The following is a 24445-nucleotide window of genomic DNA, read 5'->3' on the forward strand; positions in this document are numbered from 1 at the left end:
ATTCCTCCCTGCTTTTTGGTATCCTTTTATATAATAAAGGTTCATTTTAATTTGGCCTCTAGTAGAGGACCTAGATGGGTCTTTTTTCTTTTAAACACAGTAGCCAGCAACGGCCACCTTGCAAATCATCCCCCCTATTTGACTTAACAAGTGAACTAGTGCTCCTCTAGGGCCCGAGTTGTAAAATAACACTTAGTTCTGCCAATATGCGGTCAACTCGCTGCCACTTAATCCAGTCTATCAGCTCAAGTACCAGCAAATCCCATTACTAGAAGCGCTCCATCAGGAGAGACAGAGATCGCTGCTTCATATTAACTTACACATCTCATTATGTCAGCTCCCTCGTAGAAACGGCATGCAAGGGAATTGAGCGCTGGCACTCGGCCAGCTGGGCCTGTGCCAGTTCGACAAGGCACCGTGTTCTCTAATTAACTCCTCTCGCGCGCGCACACACACACACACACACGCACACACACACGTTTACACTGTTGCCCTCCCTGCTCTCTCTCTCTCTCTCTCTCTCGCTCACTCGCTCACTTGCTGGCTCTTTTTCTCGCACACATCCACTAAGGTATTCTCCAAGGGCCTCTGAACAAGCTTGTACTAATAATACCGCACACATTGTGTAATCAGTAGCTGGAGATAGCTTTGATTAATACTCCTGTCAATTTTACACGGCCGACAGAAGCCGCACGCGATATCAAGATTTTACTAGTAGTGGACGTTGTTGGATTTTATGGGGAACGCTTGAATTAACCAGGTTTGGTAAAGAGGGTGGATGGAGGGATGGAGCTCTGGCTAGTTGTTGAACTCCAGAATATTACGCTTTTTTGTTTTTCTCCCCTTGTTTACTTGTATCGATGTCAGAGGACTGAAGCTAATACAGGGGGTCCTTGGGTTATGACACAGTTCTGTTGCTACAGCAGTGATGTAACCCTAATTTTGGTGTAAGTCGAAACACACCTTAGCCTAAGTCACTTACCTGTCTTAACACATTTGCAAAATCATAATCTAGACCGGTGTTCTCACACTTTTTTGGCTTGCGAGCTACTTCTAAAATGACCAGGTCAAAATGATCTACCTACATTAAAAATACTATGTATATACAGTATATATATATATATATATATATATATATATATATTCTGAGTATACTTTATACATAAAATGTATGTTGTCGTACCTTACATAACTAAATAACCTTTATAACACAATAACAATTCAATACATTTATGGTCACTACTCTATTTGGATTTAATAATCGTCAAGTGGGAAAAGGCTAACGCATAAATAAATAGAGCTGAATAATGCAGTCAAGGAGCTTTTGAATTTTGAAAAATGACGGCTGTCCGATTAACTGCGATTTTAGTTCCCTCTCTTTTCTCTTTCTCAGATTGCTTTTTGGAACGACGTCAGTTTCGTAGTTTTTATGAACAGTTCTAAAGTGCCTTTCCACATTTTCCTTCTTTGGAATAGCAATGATAGACTGACAGATCAGACAAACGCACTTCGATTGTGACATTGTGAGAAAACAAATCCTCTTCCAATTCCATATCCAGCCCATACACAACACATTTTTTATTAAATCCCATCTTTAGTCGATATAAATTGGAAGGCTAACTAGATCACAGCCAGAGTTTTGCAGTAGCTCGTGCGTTTGATCGTGCGTGCGGGATGACCAGTGTCTTAGAAGAAAAGAGATCTCAGACTGGCCGCCGTGTATGTCAATCAAGTGGCAAATGCCATAGGGAGGATACATGATAGACTAACGTTTAAAAAAAAAATGTTTTTTAATGCAACGCGATCTACCTGCACTACCGGTTGATCACGATCGACGTATTGGGCACCCCTGATCTAGACCATAAAAACACAACCAAGCCACAGAAAAAGGAAAAGGACATAAATATAATGTGTTGATGTGTTGTACACTGTACTGTATTAGCAGAAAAAAATGAGTGTAAAAATAAATTTCACTTCCATTGTGATGGCTTTCCTCTTCTTCGAAGTAAACCATCTGAAGACTGATTTCGTTTAGGAGCCATGATAAGGGCCAAAAAGTCGCCAAACAAAGCAACACAAACGGAACACTTCCTCCACGCGCAACCATACGAGTTCACCCACGTAGTCTGTAAGTACGACGCTGACGGCGTAAGCCGAAACACTCACGTCTCATTTTTTTTACGTTTTTATGGGAGTGAGTGTCGTAAACTCGAAACGTCGTATGTAATTATTGTGACTTGCCGTATATACTGTATACTGTAAGAGGGTTCGTTAAAATTCATTAATGAAAGCTTGCTCAAGACGGCGGGCACTAAAGCTTATGTGGCGTATTCAGCAGGATTTCCTTTTCAGCCAAAACAATGTAACAGATTTGTGACACATTTGACCAGGCCACCATAGGCAAAAAGGCTTTAAACTGTTGAGATGAGTTCTAGGAGGGATTTTTGTATGCACTCATTTCACAGTGGGGTGGAGTGGTGGACTGAGGTAGGGATTCTGTACTGGTAATCGGAATTGTTGCCGGTTCAAATCCTGTAAACGCCAAAGGTGACTCTACTCCATTGGGCCCTTGAGCAAGGCCCTTAACCTGCAATTGCTCCGTCCTGGATATGACGTTAATCTGCACCCAACCCTGCGTCTAGGCCCTTAAACCTGTAGGGCAAAACCTGGGGGTTGGTGGCAGAACTGGCAGTCCAGCCACCATAAAAAACCTCACACTGGTTCCATTCCATCTGAACTAGTGTGATGCTGAGGTGTCACCTGTTGCCTGGCTGCTCTCGGGTCCTAATCTGGGATCTTGAGGTGGTTTGTCATGTGGTGGGGGTGACAATGCTCTGTATCACCGCCTGCTCCTAACCTCTCTCCTCATTTCACAGTCCAGAGATACGTTTTTTGGTTAATTGGCTGCTCTCAATAGCCTGGTAGGTCCTACTGTAGACACATGTCCCCTGCCAGAGTTGGGTCTTGACTTGAATAGTAGTGCTCAACCACCCTGTAATGGAGGAAGCCCACCATTTAGGACCATGGAGTATAATGGATGCACTCACTATATATGCACACATACTGTGTATATCAGAACCAACCCCAGTATTTGTATACTGATCAGCCAAAACAGTAAAACTACTGACAGGTGATATGAATAACTTTGACTATCTCGTTACAAAGGGTGGGATACACTGGGAGATTCACTTGGAAGAGATTTTACTTTGATACGTACCACCTACCTACAGATTAAATAATAACTGCTTACTACCTCACTGAGTGACTGGAGGAATTTAACCTTCAGGCTGTTGATTTTATGTCAGACCTGTCATGTTGTTCCTCATCCCAAGGCACTTTACAGGTTATTTACAAATGGTTGAACACCTCTACATCTGGGCTACCACATTGGGCCAGTGGAGAGGATTTACCCAGCATCATATTTACTTTACACAGTGCCTTTTTGTAACGTATACCACCCAAAGGCGCTTTACAAGACATGTCCATTTGACTACACATTTATTTCTATATCTCGAGTTACCTCAGTATTCCTCATTTATTCCAGTATAGAAGTTTGATTCTGCATCCTATTATTTTTATATATAAAGTGTACCCCATCCCAATTCATGTACAATTACTATGCATTTCTGCATTCGGAGTACCCGTAACCTGTACACATTTTCTACCTTGGGCCAGTAGGACTTGACTCTCCTGCTTTATTTGACGTACACTAGAATAGAGAGTGTCAGATGGAGATGTTGAGAGCTATCCCATCGAAAACAGCTGCCGCTATCAAATTATTAAGGATATTTATGTCTCAAGAAGAACGGTGTAACTTACAAGTTAATTTATTATGCACATTACTGTACATTCACTTTAAGGTAAAAGGATACCTGAAATGTGTCTACATATTCATGGTGGTGATTTGGAGTGGACCAGTTGGGCTCACTTGTCACCGGGGGATATGGCAGTGTGTCTCTGATGGAAAAAAAAAAAAAAGTTCTTATGCTGATAGTGCAAATACCAGATGTTTGCATAAGTCTCTACTGTGGCTACTGCGTCCATATTTTCCATAACTTCATATTCTTATTCAAACACAATATAATATAACCTTCCCAGACCACCATTACCCAATTTAGGGGTTCAGAGGGGCAGAGCGCGACCAGTGCTACTCAGGCCAGTCGCAAGTAAACTTGATTCCTTTTCCCTGCTGTGGAGTTTTGACTTCTTTTACGTCGGAAACCAACCTCTTCGGTTCTGACCATTTTGGCAGAATCCCCCCAATAACAATGGGTGAATTATTGGAATGTAATATTATTGGTTGTGTGTAGTGTTTAAGGCTTTGGCCTTCAAACCCTAACTTCAAACTTCCGACACTGTGTGACCATAAGCAAGTCATGTGACCTGCCTGTGCTCCAATGGGAAAGATTAAAAGAAATGGAACCAAACGTGTCATAAATGTTGTAAATCACGTTGGATAAAGGTGTAGGCCAAAAATGTAAATGTCATACATGTGCTTGGAAGTTAGGTGGGGTTTGAGTGATCCAAATTTCAATAACAAGGCTCTCCGTCCCGTATTAAATTCTCATAAAGCGCTTCATGTTTTATTCATTTTTAACGTAAAGATGCTTGTGTATTTGGTGACAGACCACACTGAGTTTTTTTTTTTTCTTTCTTTCTTTCGCTTCTCAAAATAGAGCCATGCTGTTAAATATTTAATTATGGTTGCAGTCAGAGGGACTTAACAGACCTAAAAAAAAAGGAAGCCCCCTAATTACCTTCGTTGAGCATTTCCAGCCACCTGAGGGCCTTCTAATGGGGCCCCGGCATGTCTCGATGAATTAGAGGAATTGGATATGATGAATCGTTTCCCGTGCTTTCTGTTCGACTTGGGCCACTGACCGCTATATGACCAGTGCCTGGAAGGATCGTCTAAAAGCGGCATAGGGTCATTATTGAAATGGCGAACATTATTAATGTTTGTGAAATGAAGGTGACAGAGCGGGCGTCGTTTAGGTGTATTAAATCCTGCTCTGTGCAGTTCAGACAAACCGCAGAAGACCATTTGTCAGGCGACTCGGGCAGCTTGATTAAGTGACGACTCTAAACTGTAAGGACACAACTTGACTTGAAATTAAAACTGGGTATTGCATAACTTCAACACGCATACACGGGCATTGCTGTAATAAATGGAGTCAAGATGAACGCGCCGTAGAAGACAGGAACTTTAAGATTGTGATTGTTACTGACCCGTAATTGAGTAAAGGCAAAAATGTCTGGGGTTCAAAAAGTTCTGGGGTACAAAGTGGAGTTAGCTTCCTCATCGTAAGGTAACCAAAAAAAAAGACTCATCCTTAAATATTTATTCTTCATTTATCATTTCAGTGTGAATAGTACAGACAAGATCCTAGTTCTGGTAGGTCTACACCAGGGATCTTCATGAAGTCCGTACCTCCTTTAATCTGATGGATTTGTGGACTTGTGGGCTACATGACCAATCCCCACGGTGCAGGCTTTGTGCTCATGATGTTGTGCGCCAGAAAATATAAAGTTGAAAGAATGGAGGAGGACTTTGGATGAAGATAAACATAAAGGTTTAGTGATGATCAGAATTCAGAAGTTAGCCTGCATGGAGAGCCCCTGAAAAGAGTGGAGAAATGTAAATATCTAGAGTCAGTGGTAGCCCAAGATGGAACAATAGAGGCAGAGAACAACCATAGAGTGCACTGTGGTTGGAACAATTGGAAGAAGGTATTGTGTGACTGAAGGTGAGGGTTAACAGTAAGGTTTATGAGACAGTGGTAAGACCAGCAATGATGTATGGAGCTGAGATAAGGGCAAGAAAGAGGAGAACAGGAGAAGAAGTTAGATGTGGTAGCAATAAGAATGTTGAGACGGACGCATGGAGTTACAGCAAAGGACAGAATAAGAAATGAGAAGAGCTGAGGTACAACAAAAGTGGGTGAGATATCAAAGAAAGTACTGGAAAGGAGGTTGAAGGTGGTGATCAGAAGAGACAATGAATATCTGAGCAAAAGAGTGATGGGAATGGAAGTTCAGGGGAAGCGAAAGTGAGGGAGACAAAAGCAGAGGTGGATGGACAAAGAAAAAGAAGATCTGAAGGAAAAGGGTCTGACTGGAGGGGAGGTGCAGGACTGAGCTGTTTGGAGAAGGTGGATCAAGTGCAGAGACCCTATATAGGAGTGGGAAAAAATGAAGAGGAAATAGAAGATTATAGATAACTAGCTGATTACCCAGTGGCTTCGCTCACTGAGTGCAAGGGAAAAAAATAAAATGTAGTATTTATAAAATAAGTTATTAAGTAGTAAAACATTTTGACAAAAGAATTTGAGGAACATATAAGAAGCGTATAAATTATTAAACAGTAAAACATTTCCATAAGAGAATTTGAACGATATATAAGAAGTGTATAAATTATTAAACAGTAAAACATTAACATTTAAGAAGTAAAGATACATTGAGTACTGCTGCAGTGGATTCAGGTAAACTACCTGCCTGACATCCTTGCACTACGTGCCTGTGATTTAAGAGAAAAATTATTCTGAGAAATGTGTACGCTGCCCTTCCGTGCTTAACGGGCAGAAGGTCCAAACGATTCCCAAGTCCAATACTTTACATGTACTGTACATGCACTTTAGATGTAAACCCTCCATCTTCTTAAAAGAATTCATCACAAAAGCAACCTTGAATGTTACAGGGTTTTAGTGACCCGAACTCACCTTAAGGGACAGTAAGTAGCCGTGCACCGCAATTTACCAAGAGAGTCAGGCTTCGATGGCGCTGATTACTCTCATTCGCAAAGATTTCCACTGTCCAAGGAGCCGACGGGGCGCTCGAAGTGTTACAAACGGTGCGAGAAGAGAGGACGCTGCCCGAAACTGTGGAGCTGTCGACCTGGCAGAGCAGCCCGACATTCCGCGCCTTCCAGTGTCCACTTTGTTGTCACGACCCCATGCCGCTGAAGGCGGTGTCGTCCGTACATTGTTTACAGCTCGGCGCAGTTAAAAATTAGAAAGACGTAAAGCTGTTTTCTTCATCTCTTCTACTATCAAGTACTGCCAATTAAAAAAAAAGTTATAATGTGGCAGTTTCCGTGACAGTCACTTGGACGAATAAATAAAACTTCTTTGTCAGAACGCGTCTGGCAGCGGACGGCTCAGCGCTGGAGTCCAGAGAGGAGGGCTGGGAGTGGGCGACGCGGGGTGCACTTCTATGGGATAGATCGGCGTGTTTGTGTTTACTTTACTTTTCAATACCAGTAAAATAACTCTCACACAAATAATAACAATTCGTAAAGACGATATAAAAATAGCATCCACAAACGAAGTGATCAGTTCCTGTATTATAACATGTTCTGTGGTCATACGTAATTTCCGTTTCATGTGGTCATACACAATTTCCGTTTCAAACGCGAAAAGAATTTTATATATATAGATTTCATGAATCCTATAATTATAATTCAGAGTTGGAAAGAACTAGAATGATTCAAACCCCCTGCACCAGTCAAGCGAACTGGACCAAAGAAAAATGACTCGGCTGCTATTTGAACCCAGGACTCGGCAGCTGGCAGGGGACACTTCAGTCCAGTATGGATAGACCTTACAAACAGAACGGTTCACCGACAAAAGCGTGATAGACATATGCGCCCCGACAAAACTGCGACGGACAAATGATCGCCGACAAACCCGCTAACTGGTTTTCGACAAATGCGCGCCGACAAAATCGCGAGAGAGGCCAAGAGAGTGGGACGCATACGTGCGCATTATGTACACATTATGTGCTAGGTTATAACTGTATAACAAATAACTCAGTCGAGGGTTGGCATAACGCGTCGTATACAAAGCGGAATTACCTAAATAAGAAGTCTAAATACGCTCAACTATCAAGACGTCTTGCTGCAATTCTTCCTACATATGCAGGGCGTGATCTTAAGGACTATCTGCGTGCCGCGTCTCATAATATTGACTTCTAAAATAAACATTATTATATATGCTTTAAACTAGTAATTCATATTTAATGTAACTTTCGCGATTTTGTCGCCACGATTTTGACGCCGCATTTTAATCTGCGCTATTTTGTCGGGGCTCATATGTCTATCGCGCAAATGTCGCGTCACAAAACAGAACTGCCTAGGATTGGGACTAAAAGCTTTCTGAAGTTTATTTTCAACTGCTCAGGTTGATCCCATTGGTTTTCTATATAAATGGTGGCTTGCGTAATCCCCTCACCTTCCAGGGGCCCAGATGCACACTCCAGCCGGCTTGCATTAAGTCGCGTATCCCAAGGCTTCCCACCATGTAATGTACGATATTGAACTGCTTTGGTTCCCAAAGATTGATGGCAGCTAATATACTCTTAAATGCGCAGTTATTATCTCTGGGGTCTCATTTTTAGTGCCCTGCAGTTTCCAAAGGTCATTTCTTTTTTTTTTTTTTCCTTTCTTTTTATTGATCATAAGGTCTGTTTACATGCTTGGCGACTTATTGTCACTGATCATTAAGTAACATTTTCTTTGTTTTGATGGTTTTGTCTTTCTCATAAAAATGGACTTTTTACATGTGAGCGGAGCAGCTCTCAAAAGTGGTTCGGGTGTTTTGTTTTGTTTTTCTTCTCGTACAACGTCTCAATTTAATCAGTTTGATAATGAAAATACAACCTCGCACGTTGGCAAAAGAGCAGTTGTTATTTGCAGCAGCACTTCACTTGCATGCAGTGATTTATGTCGACTGCCAGACCGTGAATACTTCCTGCCTGTCTGCCATGTTATACACTCGACTTTAGCAGCAGGACGTTGTGAAAACAGAACATATGGCTGCAGTCCCAGAAAGTGACACCGCAATGTCATGAGCTGTCCTGGGCTGATCTGTTTTTCCAAAAAAATTTTTTGCCTGGAAATGCAAATATTATTATTTTTTTAACACAGTAAATAGAATGTACTGAATACTGCATACATGTGTTGTGGCAATTTTTAAAATTCACACATTTCATTGAATCCTGTGGGGAGTCTGGGCTCATCCGACATGATGCAAAATATTATAAAGAACTGATTTTCATATCAAATGCAGAAAATGATTTTGAAGCAGTCGGGTTTTTATATTGCACGAGTGACACTGATTTGACAAGGACAAGTGGTACATAAGGCTGAAGTTCTGGGTGACCGGATAGAGCTGGCCCACCCTATTCTCTTGTAAACTGTAATCCATCCATCCATTCCAGTAACTGGTTTATTCAGAGCAGGGTCGCAGGGCAGCTGGAGCCCATCTCAACAACTGTCAGCAACAAGGTAGGAAGGATCCCAGAACAGGATGCCAGCTCATCACACATTGAATACACACAGACACCAATATGGCATCGCCACTTCACCTAACATGCCTGTCTTTAGACTTGCGGGTGGAAAGCCACTCAGGGAGCACAGGGACATGAAGCCAAGTCCTCTAGCCGGGCTGTTTCAATATTACGTGCTGTTTGTGTGTGCATCACCTGTGTCCAGTTACACCAAACAGAAAGGCGATTGAAGGTGTAGATAGAAAGTTTGAGCACGTATATATGTGCGTTTGTCTATAATTAAGTATGTATGTGTATAGAGCTGAGTCCGTGTGCACTTGCAAAGACAGAAAAAGGATTAAAGGTCATTTCCACTCTGAAGAGATTAAAACACAATGTTTCAGCTGTATAGCCTTCATCAGGGATGCCTATAAATATATATAATAAAACAAGACACAGTAAAGGTATGGGGCACGTCCGTGATCCTGTATAAAGAAAATACATTTAAAAAGGCAATGGTCTTTTTATAAAGATAAAGTTGTTTTCTTTTGAGACTGGAGTTCGATAGTGAATTGACTCAAAGATGGCTGAACTGTTGGTCATATGGGTTCCAGGCAGGAAGGGGCGGGTCCAGGAGGCTGGGCAATGGAAGTGACATCAGAGGTCTTCTGTTCTGCAAAGGGATGAAGAGAGAAGGCATTAAAACTCAGCATCAACCATTATATATAAATATATATATATATATATATATATATATATATATAAAATGAGAGAAGAAAACAATTATGAAGAATTGGGGAGTCCACCCCATATATTATAAGCGCCACCAACAATCTGCAGAGTAGCCATAAACGACTGAGTCACGATAGGACTGACTAAGAGAGGAAGGACTTGGATTTTCTAGGTTAAGGACAGGAAGGGGTGGGATCTAAGGTGGAAGTGAGGTCTGCAGGATGCCGTGTTGTAGCAATGGAAGTAGGCGGAGTCTTAGGTAAGTTTTTCTTCTGGTGTTCTGTGGAAGAGGGAGAAAAGGCATTAGTACCGTTGACCAACCCCTGACTCTGCATCTTACTCTCAGTTTAGCGGAGCTAAGTACAGTGATTTCTCAATGGTGCGTGAAAAGCAGAAGAAGAGAATGTTAGCAACAGTGCCCTGTCTCAACCCCAGCCGGTTACCGCGGATCACCGACAAAAGCGCGATAGACATATGCGCCCTGACAAAACCGCGACGGACAAATGAGCGCCGACAAACCCGCTAACTGGTTTCCGACAAATGCTCGCCGACAAAATCGCGAGAGAGGCCAAAAGAGTGGGACGCGTACGTGTGCATTATGTACACATTATGTCCTAGGTTATAACTGTTATAATTGCTGAAGGCATGCCGTGAACAAATAACTCAGTCGAGGGTTGGCATAACGTGTCGTATACAAAGCAGAATTACCAGCAGTCAGGCAGCCAGCAAGTCTAAATACGCTCAACTATCAAGACGTCTTGCTGCAATTCTTCCTACATATGCAGGGCGAGATCTTAAGGACTATCTGTGTGCTGCGTCTCATAATATTGACTTCTAAAATAAACATTATTATATATGCTTTAAACTAGTAATTCATATTTAATGAAACTTTCGCGATTTTGTCAGCACGATTTTGACGCCGCGTTGTCTATCGTGCAAATGTCGGGTCACAGGTTACCACATATCTCGATATATATATATATATATATATATACACATACACACACACACACCACACAAGTAAAGTTTGTGATCTCTTCCTTTATGGTCAGGAATAACATAGCAAAACATTTGGCCAGGCGTAACATAGCAGTGTTTTCATGTGCCAGCCTCACTAATGTAAGTAGATACTTAGGAATTATCCCCTCAAGAACTAATTAAACCAAAAATGAATTCTTCATGTGAGGAGTGATTAGCACACGAGAAAGCCGTTAAAAACGAAAGGCAGAATGACAAAAAAGAAAGATGAGTTGGAATGTCGGTTGAACAAAGTCAACAAGAAGGACAAGGGATGTAAGGGCTGGCATGTCCAGTGAACAGAGATTCATAAATGCACGACGGGATCGAAACAGATGGACCGCTGCTCATCTTGCCACCACTTATCCCACTGATAATTTTACATTTTATTCATAACAAACGGAGTGAGTTTCAGGGGAATGGCAGCCTGCTCCGTGTTAATCAAAGGTGTGTCCATGTGACAATAACTATGAAGTGAGCGGATGGCACGGCAGACTATTACAGTTTCGCGAAGGCCAATGCTACTGTAAACCTGCATATCATTACAAAATGCAGTAAGCGATAAGCCAAATGAAACAGAATGAAATGTGATTGTTCTGGCGCACGCTGTTCAGAATATAATACGAAGAGAACTGAGGATGGCATTAGTAACTTTTACTGTTTTTTGATGTTTGACATTTATTCAAGTCTGTTTTATGATGTGGCACTTGTAAATTGAGGCTTTGACGCCAATACCCCGTCACGATTTGTAGCAATTTTAAGTCAATATCGAAACGTTAAATCCTCTTTATAACATTATGGAATACTACCAACTGTAATAATGCCAAGACCTGCAGTGATATCTGTGAACGCTGTTGAAGGGGTATTGCCCCCTGTATTGAATTAAGTGCTTTTAAAAACTGAATATTAAAATGAATGAGTTGATGAATGGATAGAATAGTCGACTATGATTCAATTTGTATCCTCATTGCAGTTACACCAACGTGCTTTTGGACTTCTTGTTGTCTCTTCAGACTTGGACGTTTCTGAAGAGCTGCCACACACTTTTTCTTGCATTATTTTCACAAATCAAGACCTAAAGGGTTGGTAAAAATCTGGACGAATGGAGAGGCAACCACGTTCAACTTGTTTTACACTGAGAAAGTAAACTTTTGACATTTCCGTTTTTTGAGGGTGGTCCACGGTGGCCATTTGTGTGATCTGCTCAGTTCCTTCTGTTTCCGTTCCTCCTGTTACAGTGAGGGTTGATTTCGGGTTGTAACAGATTCCTGTCTTGTTATTTTCTCTGCATTGTTTGATTCCAGCGTGTACGTCTCCACTCACTTGCAACAGTCGCTAGCAGAATGCTGGAATGAATACGTTTGAAAGAAATGTTTTCCACTGGGATCCTCGGTCTCGGGGTTGCTCTGTAGGTCTTCTTCTTGAGTGTTTTTCTCCCCCTGCGTTGCGCCGCACAACACGTATGGCCGGCTGCCAGGTCATGTCAGCACCCGACGTTTCAGTTTGTAAAGAATGAATGAAACTCAGGATGATCCCAATTCATTTTGCAGACCTTTTCCTTAGATCTCAGGAAGGTAAGCGTTTGCCATGTACTTTATATTAATGCTGGTTGTCGGCATTGGCGCTGTAAATGAGAATTGGGTTGTGTCATCGAGAAAACAGATGCTGCAGCCTGCGTTCTCATGGCAGGGAATCGCATATGGATGTTAAGCTAATCAGTTACTGCTACTGAATTCCACCACTGCTGCAGCTTGTTTTTCTTCATTTTAAGCTCAAGGATAGAATCACTGGAAATGGATTTTATTGATTCAATAAAAATGCAAATGGCCTGCTAACAGAGGATAGCTGGTTTTATTAATAACTAACAAAGGTACTCAGCATTGCCTTGAGTAAAATAGCATCCTGCTCAGACAATAAGCCTCACTTTAACAAACTTGAGTAGTTATTATGGAAATAAAGTTTTTAAATCTCCCCCCCAACTCCTGAAGCCACTTCATGCACCCTGTGTAACGGGAAGCCGCAGCTTATCGCAGTGCCATCAGATGTCAGTGCATTGCAGGTTGCTCTCACACATTCACTCACGTATAAAGGATACAATTGACCATCCAGGGGGCTCGTGTATAATAAAACCTGGCTTTGAATCCAAAATAAAATTTTACATAATGTATGCTTGAAAGGCAAAAATGGTGTACACCAAAAAAGAAAGTAAAATCGCATGTAAAAAAAGTGTATGTACCCCACATGCTTTGCCGAGTCAATAGACTCCAGAGCTCCGCATCATTAACTCTTTTAGGGCTAATAATTTTTTCTTCGTTTTGTCCCAGGGTGGAACATTTTTCCAAAATGATTGTCATCGACATTCGCAGGTGCTGAGGGGTACTTCTCTGGTGAGGCTCTGCCAAGCCTGCTCTTTTCTAAAAAGCGCACAAAGCAATGGTTTCACACATAAATCAACATAAAATACGTATTTATGACAATACGTTCCATATGGTAAGCATATTCACATACTTATTACATACGTGTTTGTCACATCACTCATAAGCTGAAAGGCTCTTTCCGGTAAAACAACAGCGTGAAGTAGTCGAGTGGCTGCTAATCCGTAGTGTCCACCAGCAGGCCACGTCGTTTGGTGAAGTCCAGTTGCTAGCTTGTCTCCTGCAGATCGATGTCTGCGTAGTCCTTCAAGGGTGAACGTTTTCGTTGGCGTGTCAACTGCATGATCGTATCTAGCACTACGATCAGCTGACGCAGGTACCTGACTTCCATTTTCAATCTCCAGATCACTTGTATCAAAATCGATAGTTCGATAAGTCAGAGTCCAATTCAGCAATAATACACAAAATTTGCTTCGCTCTCTCGCCATTCTAGACGTTGCTTACTCTACGCTACTCACGCAGGGTTTCATCATCAAGTCAATGGGTCTAACAGTCCTCAGAAAAAGGGTTTACCTATCACGTAACGGTGAGTTTTATCAACATTTACAATTTTCTGCCCCCGATATTCATCCTTAACCCCTTGTTTCGACAAAAGTCGACATCCACCCTAAAAGAGTTAAGGAAGTTATCGCTTTATATTACACCCTGGTTACACTAGGGTTAATGATCTGAGTCAAGTTAAGTAAACCAGGTGAGAAAAACCTGTAATGCGATTGGCCGTCCAGTCAAGCTATTGAACCGTGGAGCTGCGGAGGCCTGCGGCTGAACCCATCTCTGTCAAGTTACATTATAAATCAGATCAAATGAAAGCTATGTGCTCATTCACAAGCTTTTAGCTGCTCCTCGTCACCTTCTTTAGTAACCATACATTTCTGAATACTCATGATCTAATTACCGTATAAATTTTACTATGATCCTGAGTGACGTCTTTACTACAAACTTTGGAACAACGTAGAAAACGTAACTTGAAATACTACCGACTGAAGCAGAGAACTACAAAAACATTCAAATAATGTTAGTCCTAATGGTCCTCCGAGCAAAGAGGGTTTAACAAATCGCGTACCGGTGAGTTTTATCAACATTTACAGTTTTCTTTCACCCTCTGCCCCTGATATCCATCCTCAACCTCTTGTGAGCATCACATATTAGTTGTATATTAAGTGAATGAACGTTCGTTCAGTTTACAAAAAACTATGAAACGTGTGCAGTCAATTGTGCTGATTATATTTGGACAAATCAGCAGACACTGCTAATTGTCTTTTGGTCTCAGTTTGCTCATCCTGACCATGATGAAATTTAGTGTATCTGAGTAGCATCTTATTTATACCATCCCATGGAGCTGGCATGACATGGATTGAGGTGAATGCGAGATTCACATCCATTTTCAAATATTCTACAATAGTTAAAACCTCTAGCAGAACACGGATTGCATGATTTCTGTATGATGGTCTTGTAATGGAGACTTCGATTCAGCACACACTCTAAATCTGTTTACTAGTCGGTCTTTATCATGTGCCAAAAAATCCTTTTACCTGGCCATGGGTGATATCCTCCAAAAGAGCTAACACCGAAATTGGCAGTTCTGTCATACAACACACAGCATACCCTTTTTACTTTCTCGTTTAGCGAATGTTTTGGAATCGTCCAAAAATTCGACCTCGAGATTTTGATGAATCTCGATGTTTTAGACCTCACTGAGTTCGATTTACTTTCTCGTAGTTAAAGTATTGGAATCGTCCAAAAATTCGATTTCGAGATTTTGATGAATCTTGACGTTTTAGACCTCCCTAGACTGGACGGGCTACGTACTAAGGCAAATAACATTAAGTGAATGCATTGGCTGTTATTACCTACACTGAAGACTGCTGAATTGAGACATCATGTTAGTTACCTGAGATATAATTAGTTCAAGAACATTGGAATGTGTCTGATGCATCACTGCAATGTGCGATGAAATGCGATTTTCTGTACACTCCACTGACCTACCGCCTGGAGTCACTAAACGTAAGAAATGGTTTACGTACATTTCCGTGAGTAAGCACAATTTATTCATTCTGTGTCCCTCAAATTCGTTCGTCTCCCTGCTTTGCCGCACTCCAAGAATTCTCTTTTGAATTTTCCAGCATATCCAGTTCCCTTGTGGAGTCTCCAGCAAGTTGAAGGTCTTGTAAACAACCCCAACAGAATACAGACTATGACCAGGCATTCTGTTCATTTTTAAGTGATGGAGAGAAGCATGGTAGATGCATCAGACATATTGACAAAAGATCTCTATCTTCCTATCTACCTTTTCATTTTTATACCCATCTATTCCAACATATGAGCCCTTGGTGCTGTGGCAGCACTGGGCAGAGAGCAAAAATACCTGGGCATCTCACAGCACTCCTCCCACACCAGCAGCCATACCACCTACACTTCGGTACAGGTAATCCATCTAAAGCTAAGCCTGTCTGTGCCCTGCCACTACTTGGATGAAAATCCATCTAGGAAAAGCTTGGGTTGCTGCCGGAAGAGGTGTAGATGAGGCCATCAGGTTGGCACTTACCTTGTGGTCTGTGAGTAGATCCTAATGCCCCAGTGCAGTGGGATAAACAAATGGTGCAGTCCTTCAGATAAGGTCCTGACTCTCTGTGGTCATTGACGATCTGTGGGCACCCTTCAGAAACAGTAGGGGGTACCCCAATGTCCTGGCTAAATTGGCTTCGACAGTCTTGTCCTTTCTGGCCCCCTAATCATCCCCAGGCTCTAACTGGCTAACTATCACTCACTCACCCCTTCACAAGCTAATAGCAAATGTGTGGTGAGGGCACTGGCACAAGAATGGTTGCTGTCACATCATCCAAGTGGATGGTGGTGGTTGGATTGGTTCCCCGCTGTCTACCTAAAGCACTTTGTGTGTCTTGAAAAGCGCTATATAAATGTAACTATCTACATAGGGTATCTACTCATATAGTCCCATGGCCACTTCTTGGCTTATGGGTGATGCCACCAGAGTAGGATGCAATTTGTGCCATACTGAGCAAAGCTGGAATAAATGACCAGAGAGATTTCTCGATCTTCATTAAGACCAGTGCTCAGGTGTTAATTGAGAAAATCAGGCTGACTCCACACACACATTCATCAGGTTTGGTGCGCCTCACTGACTCGACAGTTGGCTTTATTTATTTTGCCCTCATGAAACTAGTGATTTATGAAGTCTACCAGAAATATAACTGCAATATGCCGCATGTCAGCGGCACTGGGTATCAGCTGTGAACTGTCACTATTATTAATCGATTGCTTAGATCAGCTTCAGTGTATTACGACCACTTTTTTTCCCTGCTGCTACAAATGAAAGCACCGAGGGTCCATTGCTTTGATGAGTCTACGGTGCGTGGAACAGGTGCTGCAAAGTGTGAACCTTAGTAGGAGTGAGTGAGCTGAGAGACAGGCTTGCAGGGCCCATCCATCATTCCACTGTCGGAGCAGCTCAGTCTATAAAAGCACCGCCTGCCCATCCTTTAGGTATCACCACCAAATTAACACTGCCAATTAATTACAATTATCTAGAGGGTGGCGCAGGGAAACGGGAAATTTTGGAACTAGGTGTTGGAGACCCTGGGGCGTCAGCAGTTGTTTGGTGACCAATGCAACCTCGCTTCGAACCCCTTGCCATTAGTTATAATGGAGCAGTGGAGTGGTGCGCCATGAGCATTCGCTGTGAAAGCCTTTTATAAGATTGGTGATCGCGTGACTGCAACACAAAGGGAATTTCGGTGTCATTACCAGTCAGGACATCACGATCGTGTCCCGTCAGCTGATACGATTACAACATGGGTGCGTAATTTCGAAGAGACGGGTTCAGCCTTAAAAAAGTTACTTCGCCTACTGCCCGACGATCGATGGCAGCTATTCGACAATTGTTTGGAAGGTGCGTCATTTCACACAACAGTGACTTTCCATGGCCTCCGAGATCCCCAGATCTCACTGTTTATGATTTTTTTTTTCCTGTGGGGACATCTTAAAAGCCAACCCTTGCTGAACTTAAAAGGAGGATTGAAGAGGAAACTGCTGGCGTTCCTCTTGACATGTTATGTCGAGCAACGCAGAACTTCCACGACAGGCAGTCAGAATGTGTACGGAGAAATGGGCAACACCTTCATGATGTTATCTTCAAGACATAAAATGAATATTGATTACCATCATTAATTGCATATCCTGTGCAATACTATACATTTCATCATTAAATGTATTTTGCAACGTATTTATTCTTTCATTGAACGTCAATTGAAAATCTCTCGTTTCCCTGCGCCACCCTGTATAATTATGAAATTATTCTGTGGCTTTGTTTTCAGCTGAAATGAAATAACGAGTTAAATGAACGAAATGGGTTTCCTCCCGGCACTCCAGTTTCCTCCCACAATCCAAAGACATGCAGGTTAGGTGGATTGGCGATTCTAAATTGGCCCTAGTGTGTGCTTGGTGTGTGGGTGTGTTTGTGTGTGTCCTGCAGTGGGTTGGCACCCTGCCCAGGATTGGTTCCTGCCTTGTGCCCTGTGTTGGCTGGGATTGGCTCCAGCAGACCCCCGTGACCCTGTATTCGGATTCAGCGGGTTAGAAAATGGATGGATGGATGGATGAACGAAATGGTTTTTCACAGTCAAGAGAATTAACAGTAACACTTTAATTTAGGTACTATAAATGCAGCTATTACTCATTTACTATTGTGTAACAAGACAGTAACAAACGCTTGTTTTGAGCTTAATAACACTGACAAAACATCAGTTAAGTGTTTATTCATCTCTGCAATGCCCCCTACTAAACTTTGGGGTGGTCTCAGGTGGCTTAATCGAGACACGTTCCTCTTGATTTTGCACATTTGAGTATAAGACGTGTGGCTCGTTCATATTCACAATTCATTTCTCCAGCATGTCAATAGGCCGCACTGTACAAAGGTGAATGGCCACTTTACTGACGCTTCATAAATGTTAGTAAGATCAGACGAAGCCTTTCTTAAGGTCTTGTTACGTAGCAGTATCTGAGTAATAGATGCATTTTTACAGTACTTTAAATCTAAAGTGTTAGCAGATTACCTGACGTTTGTACCTTCTACACTTCAGTACATGCATTGCTGTGCTCTCAGATTCCTCAGGCTGTCACCAGGGGTTAGCCATGGCTTCTGGTCAGCCTGATAGGATGGCATGCTTATCCACTTTAATGTTTGTTCTTTTCTGGTCAGGGTCACTAGGAACCACAGCCTCTTTCAGCAGGGACAGGATTTAAAGCTGGAAACTGGATGGGATGAGATGGCCATCCCAAAATAAGGCTAGAGACCCACTGGGTCACTTTGGTGATGGCAGTCGGGTTGACGGATTAAATGCTCATATTTAAGAATCCCACCAGATGGGTTGACATCCATGGTGCAGTAATGGCCACTGTAGTTTGTATATGAGTGCCACTCCAAAATTAAGACTTCGATGGCCAATGTTTATGACAAAGCTTCTAGTTTTATAAGTGAATTTACTTACTCGGAGCGTCACTCGAAAAGGCCGAACCAGCAGCTTTGTAGCTTTCAGTCTAATACAAGGGGCCATACTGTATGGCTACTCTTTATTTTTTTAATGTCGCTCTTTTGTTTATGTGGCAGCTCTCCATACAAACACACCATCTACTGAATATTTTATAAAGTGCCTTATTATTGGGTGGAGTGGTGGCTGTGAGGCTCAGGATCTGCAGTGGCAATCAAAAGGTTGCCGGTTTGAATCTCATAAGTTCTTAGAAAGTAATCCCACTCCATTGGGCCCTTAAGTGGGTCACGGGACCAAAAAGGTCAAGAAAAACTGATCGATAATCTGACTGCTGGCAGGTCAAGTAACACACTTCGGGTCTCAACGAGAGTCTGTAATAGGAAGTAAGCCCACCGATTTTAACATAAGACCAACAACTGCAAGCAACTCCAAGACAAGTGTTTGAAAAGCAATTTATTGTTTCGGATGCCTCATGTTTGGAAAGAAGGAACTCTTTGGATCTTTTAGTGCTTCTGTACTACATCACCGTCCCAGACCCTTAAGTTTATTTCACATAATGACTTAAATCAAGGATTGGCATTTCATATTGTCTGGAGCAAAAAGATTAATGATGACCCGTCAAAGGCCGGGCAGCTGTGGCAGGGAGAGAGCTGTTTGTTTTTATGGTAAAGATAAAAATGTGCGGTCAACAATATTGGAGATTCATAATTTTCAAACTTGACCACTCTGTCATTTGAGACTGTTGGAGGACATTCAAAGGAGCACAGACAAACAAGGCCCTAAATTCTGGGAGAAAGTTCTTTGTGTAAATTAAGAAGTAAATGTTGATGTGGAAATGGTACGTGCCCTGCCCATTCTGCCATTACATATTTATTATACATACAGTAGGTGAAATGTCGGAAATGACTCCACTTTGCCCTTGAAACCTAATTGAATCTGCCGGAGTTGACTACTTAATTATTTATTCCCATTTCTGAAATGGCACAAGTGACAGTAAACATGCCTTCTCATTAAATAGAATTAGTGTGGCCCGCTCAGCACAAAGTGACGCTTTCTTGTCCAGCATGAAGTAATGCCACAGGCTCACTCTAGGGCTGAGCGATATGGAGTTAAGTGGATATTGGGATCATTTTAACCCAAAATGCAGATGATAGATAGATAGATAGATAGATAGATAGATAGATAGATAGATAGATAGATAGATAGATAGATAGATAGATAGATAGATAGATAGATAGATAGATAGATAGATAGATATATGACACTCCACCCACATTTGCCATAATGCATTTTATTACTATAACTGTCATGCACCATCTGTTGGAATGACACATGCAGTGCAGTTAATTTTATTACTAAATGCATTACAAAATACATTTTAATAGAGGGTGTACTATTATGCATAATATTAATGCTGAGGTGTACGTTGGTTATTTAGATTTCAGCCTGTCTTAGATGGGTGGCACAGCTACTAGATAGATAGATAGATAGATAGATAGATAGATAGATAGATAGATAGATAGATAGATAGATATGAAAGGCACTATATAATAATGATAAGATAGATATGAAAGGCACTATATAATTACAGATAGATAATAGATGGTGTACTGAAAATATTAAAGGTGAGGTGTATGTTGGTTATTTAGATTTCAGCCTGTCTTAGATGGGTGGCACAGCTACTAGATAGATAGATAGATAGATAGATAGATAGATAGATAGATAGATAGATAGATATGTAAGGCACTATATAATATTGATAAGATAGATATGAAAGGCACTATATAGAAGATAGATAGCTATGAAAGGCACTATATAATTACAGATAGATATGAAAGGCACTATATAATAGATAGATAGATATTAAAGGCACTATATAATATACATATAGATAGATAGATAGATAGATAGATAGATAGATAGATAGATAGATAGATGACGCACCACCCACATTTGTCATAATGCATTTTATTACTATAACTGTCATGCACCATCTGTTGGAATGACAAATGCAGTGCATTTTATTACTACACGCATTACAAAATACCTTCTAATAGATGGTGTACTGAAAATATTAAAGCTGAGGTGTACATTGGTTATTTAGATTTCAACCTGTCTTAGATGGGTGGCACAGCTACTAGATAGATAGATAGATAGATAGATAGATAGATAGATAGATAGATAGATAGATAGATAGATAGATAGATAGTGAAGTGAAACGACCGTATATAGTTGGATTTTCTGTACTCATTTTTTATTCTGTATATATTTCACATTTACTGTATTTGGAAAGTAGCCTGGAAACACCTATCAATAAGCAAAGCTCATCTTCTGTGGCTAATAATTTTTCTCTGTCTTTTTGTTTTATTTATTGCAGCTATATGAATTAGATGATGATCCGAAGAGGAAAGAATTTCTGGATGATCTTTTCAGTTTTATGCAGAAACGAGGTGAGTGCTTTTTCACATTTTTTTAATAGTAGGACATCTGTGCTTGGGATTATCTGCAGGGATCAGGTGGCTGAAGACAGAAGCCTCCACTAAACAAGCTGCTTCAGTAACGGTGTGTGCCTGAGGTGATCATCGTGTGGTTCTTTACTTTAATTGTTCTCCTTTTAAGCGACTAAGTGTGGAAGTCATATGCTGATCGTGATTAATGTTGATTGAATTTAGTTTGCTTTACCGCCAATTTGTGACGACATTGAGACGTAATCACTTCTCAGTTGCTTATAAGCTTTATTCAATACATTGGAGTGAAACAGGCAATGTTTTTTGTACATAAGTGAACCTTTTCTCATGGTGTGTAGATCAGTCCCCAGTGCTAACCAGACACTCAACTGAAATCTCCCATTCATAGAAGTACTGACATATCTGAATATACCTAACACTTACAATACGCCACTGACACAAGTATTCACACTTGAAGTGTGGCTCAGGTGTATCCCATTCTGCTGATCACCATTGAGATGTTTCTACACCTTGTTTGGTGTCCACCTGTGGTGAATTCAGTTCCTTGGACCTGATTAGGTGAGGCCCACACCTGTCTTTTTATTATTTTTATTATTATTTTATTTATTTTTGTCTAATTTATTGGTATCTGTTTCACTTATTTATTTTTTACTTTCTCATATGCAACGTATAGGGAAAGTATTGTAATCGCCCAGAAATTCCATTTCGAGATTTTGATGAATCCCAACATTTTAGACCTCCCATTTTTGGAATTACATCTGCCTGTCTGTGTGTGTGTTTGCACACGCTAGAACTTGAGTACGCTTTCACTTTGGTCAACCAAATTTTTACACAAGTATTAGACACAAAACGCAGATTTGTGTCGACTTTTGGGCTTTTTCCTTTACCCGGAGGTGGTACTTTACCTTTTATTCATGCAGATTTATTCAACTTTACTTTTATAATAATTGTTCGATATTTTATTCATTTGATTTGATTTGTTGTTGACAGTTCTTTAATGTACATAATATAAAAATGTAATGATTGTCTTGTGGTTTACTCTTCAAATATCCATCGCCCTGCGGTGGGCTGGCACCCTGCCCGGGGTTTGTTTCCTGCCTTGCGCCCTGTGTTTTCTGGGGTTGGCTCCAGTGGACCCCTGTGACCCTGTAGTTAGGATATAGCGAGTTGGATAATGGATTGATGGATGTACAGTATATCCATCCCCATATCTGAGTATACGAGCAAGTATAGGGGAGACTACACCCGATTTTTTTTTTATTAATTTTAATAAATTTGTACAGAAATTAATAAAATCCTGGTTTTGCCGTGTCACTCTGGGGTATTGAGTGTTGTTTGATGTGGGGGGGAAATGAGTTTAAATGATTTTAGCACAAGGCTTCAACATAACACAATGTGTAAAAGTGAAGGGGTCGGCATACTTTCTGAATCCACTTTATATTTATATAAAAAGAGGTAAGACAACAAATGGCTTCCTGTGTGCCACCAGAGGTCCCGTATGACTTGAATTGTATACTTTATAAGTTTAAATGATAAACTACATTTAGACAGGAGGGTGAATACCAAACTTCTACCTCAGCTTGGAGGAAAACCAGTGGATAACAATTACCAATGTGTCTGAAAGTGTCGCTTCCTGCCCTACAGAGTGACAAATATTCGTAAAACCTTCCAGTACTTCACATATTTTTTAATCCGTTTCCAGGCCATGATTGCATTCCTCTGTTCACAAAGTGCGACTTGTATGTTGCTGGCACTGATTGTGCTTTTTTTTATACCTGCCAGGGCTTCACGTGGGTAACGTGTGCCATTTAATGTACAGTAGCACCAGCCTCTTTCTGAGATGCAGTAAATTGAACAATGTTGCTACTTTAGGTTTTCCATGTTTTTTAAAGGTTAAAACCCCTGGATGACTTGTGTGGTATCAGTACATCCATTTCCTCCAGAAAGCTTTTCCTTGTTATTTAATGAGCGAGATTTCGATACCACCGGAGCAGAGCTCCTCCAGATGCTTTCTTAACATGGATCTGCTGTTTGTTTTATAATTGCTCAATGGCTCTGTGAAAACAGCTTGGCAGGGCAGGCCTCGCATTAGAGAGGAAAGCAACATCCTGGAATTATGTTTGCTTGGCAAAATGTAATCAATTTTCAGCTTTATTGAGCATTGAACAGGATAATCTATACATTTCCCACAGAAAGGTGTCCTTTGTGTCAACCGAGGGTGGCTTTATTGGGGAAATGGAGCAGACTGGGGGCCTTGCATAATATCAGGAAATGTGTTGCATGCCATTAAAGCTCGGGACACAATGAGGTAGAGCTATTTTCAGAGAGCTGAACCTTGTGTGTCAGATGCCCTTTCATTTGTTTTGTTTAATTTAACATCATCTGACGAAATAAATGCCCTGCCGCTGTTATGGACCCAGTTTCAATTTCGCTCCCCGTTTATTTCAATTATCGATATTGGATGTAATGGCAAGTGTCTAGCTAGATATACTGTATATACGAGTGTGTTTGTGCACAGGGTGTGTAGATTTATTGATGGTATACTTGTGCACATGTACAGGCCGCCTCCAGTATTGGCACAGCGCATTCGTTTCTACGTATACGTTTGTGAGTCTGCTCAGTAGAGGGCTTTGGTGCTTCAGTGTACTCCCGTGCTATTGCCTGGCACCTGGGAATTTTTGGTTCCCCCCTATATACGAGGGATATCCAGAAAAAAAGGTTACAAGTGCCCTGGAGGGTGCAGGGAATTTTTTTTTTTCGAAGGTTGGCATACCTGCGTGTAGGGAGGTCCTAACAGTCAAAATAAGCCCGGGACCGTGTCAGTCAGTTGTGAAACGTCATCACAGCAAGCGAGTTCGTCAACCTCTGCTGAGGTCGTTTGCTCCACATACCGCCGATGTGAGATTCGTTCGGTCATCAAGTTCCTCACTTTGCGTTGCGAATCCGCGGCCAAGATCCATCGTCAGCCTGTGGAAACTTATGGAAAGAATTCTTGGGTGGGAAGCGTTTTTCCAATGATGAG

At 41.3% G+C, this 24445-nt stretch overlaps 1 protein-coding gene across 1 annotated transcript in view; it reads left to right on the forward strand.

The window, feature by feature from the left end:
* arid3c (AT rich interactive domain 3C (BRIGHT-like)) overlaps nt 1-24445 on the forward strand; it is a 382233-nt gene that overhangs the window by 260018 nt on the left and 97770 nt on the right. Inside the window, exon 3 of the mRNA XM_039758330.1 lies at nt 21333-21405. Within this exon, the coding sequence (XP_039614264.1) occupies nt 21333-21405 (73 nt within the window). The remainder of the gene's footprint in view (nt 1-21332; nt 21406-24445) is intronic.

The sequence above is a fragment of the Polypterus senegalus genome, chromosome 7 (genome assembly GCF_016835505.1).
Source record: "Polypterus senegalus isolate Bchr_013 chromosome 7, ASM1683550v1, whole genome shotgun sequence".
In the NCBI taxonomy this organism is placed as follows: domain Eukaryota; kingdom Metazoa; phylum Chordata; class Cladistia; order Polypteriformes; family Polypteridae; genus Polypterus; species Polypterus senegalus.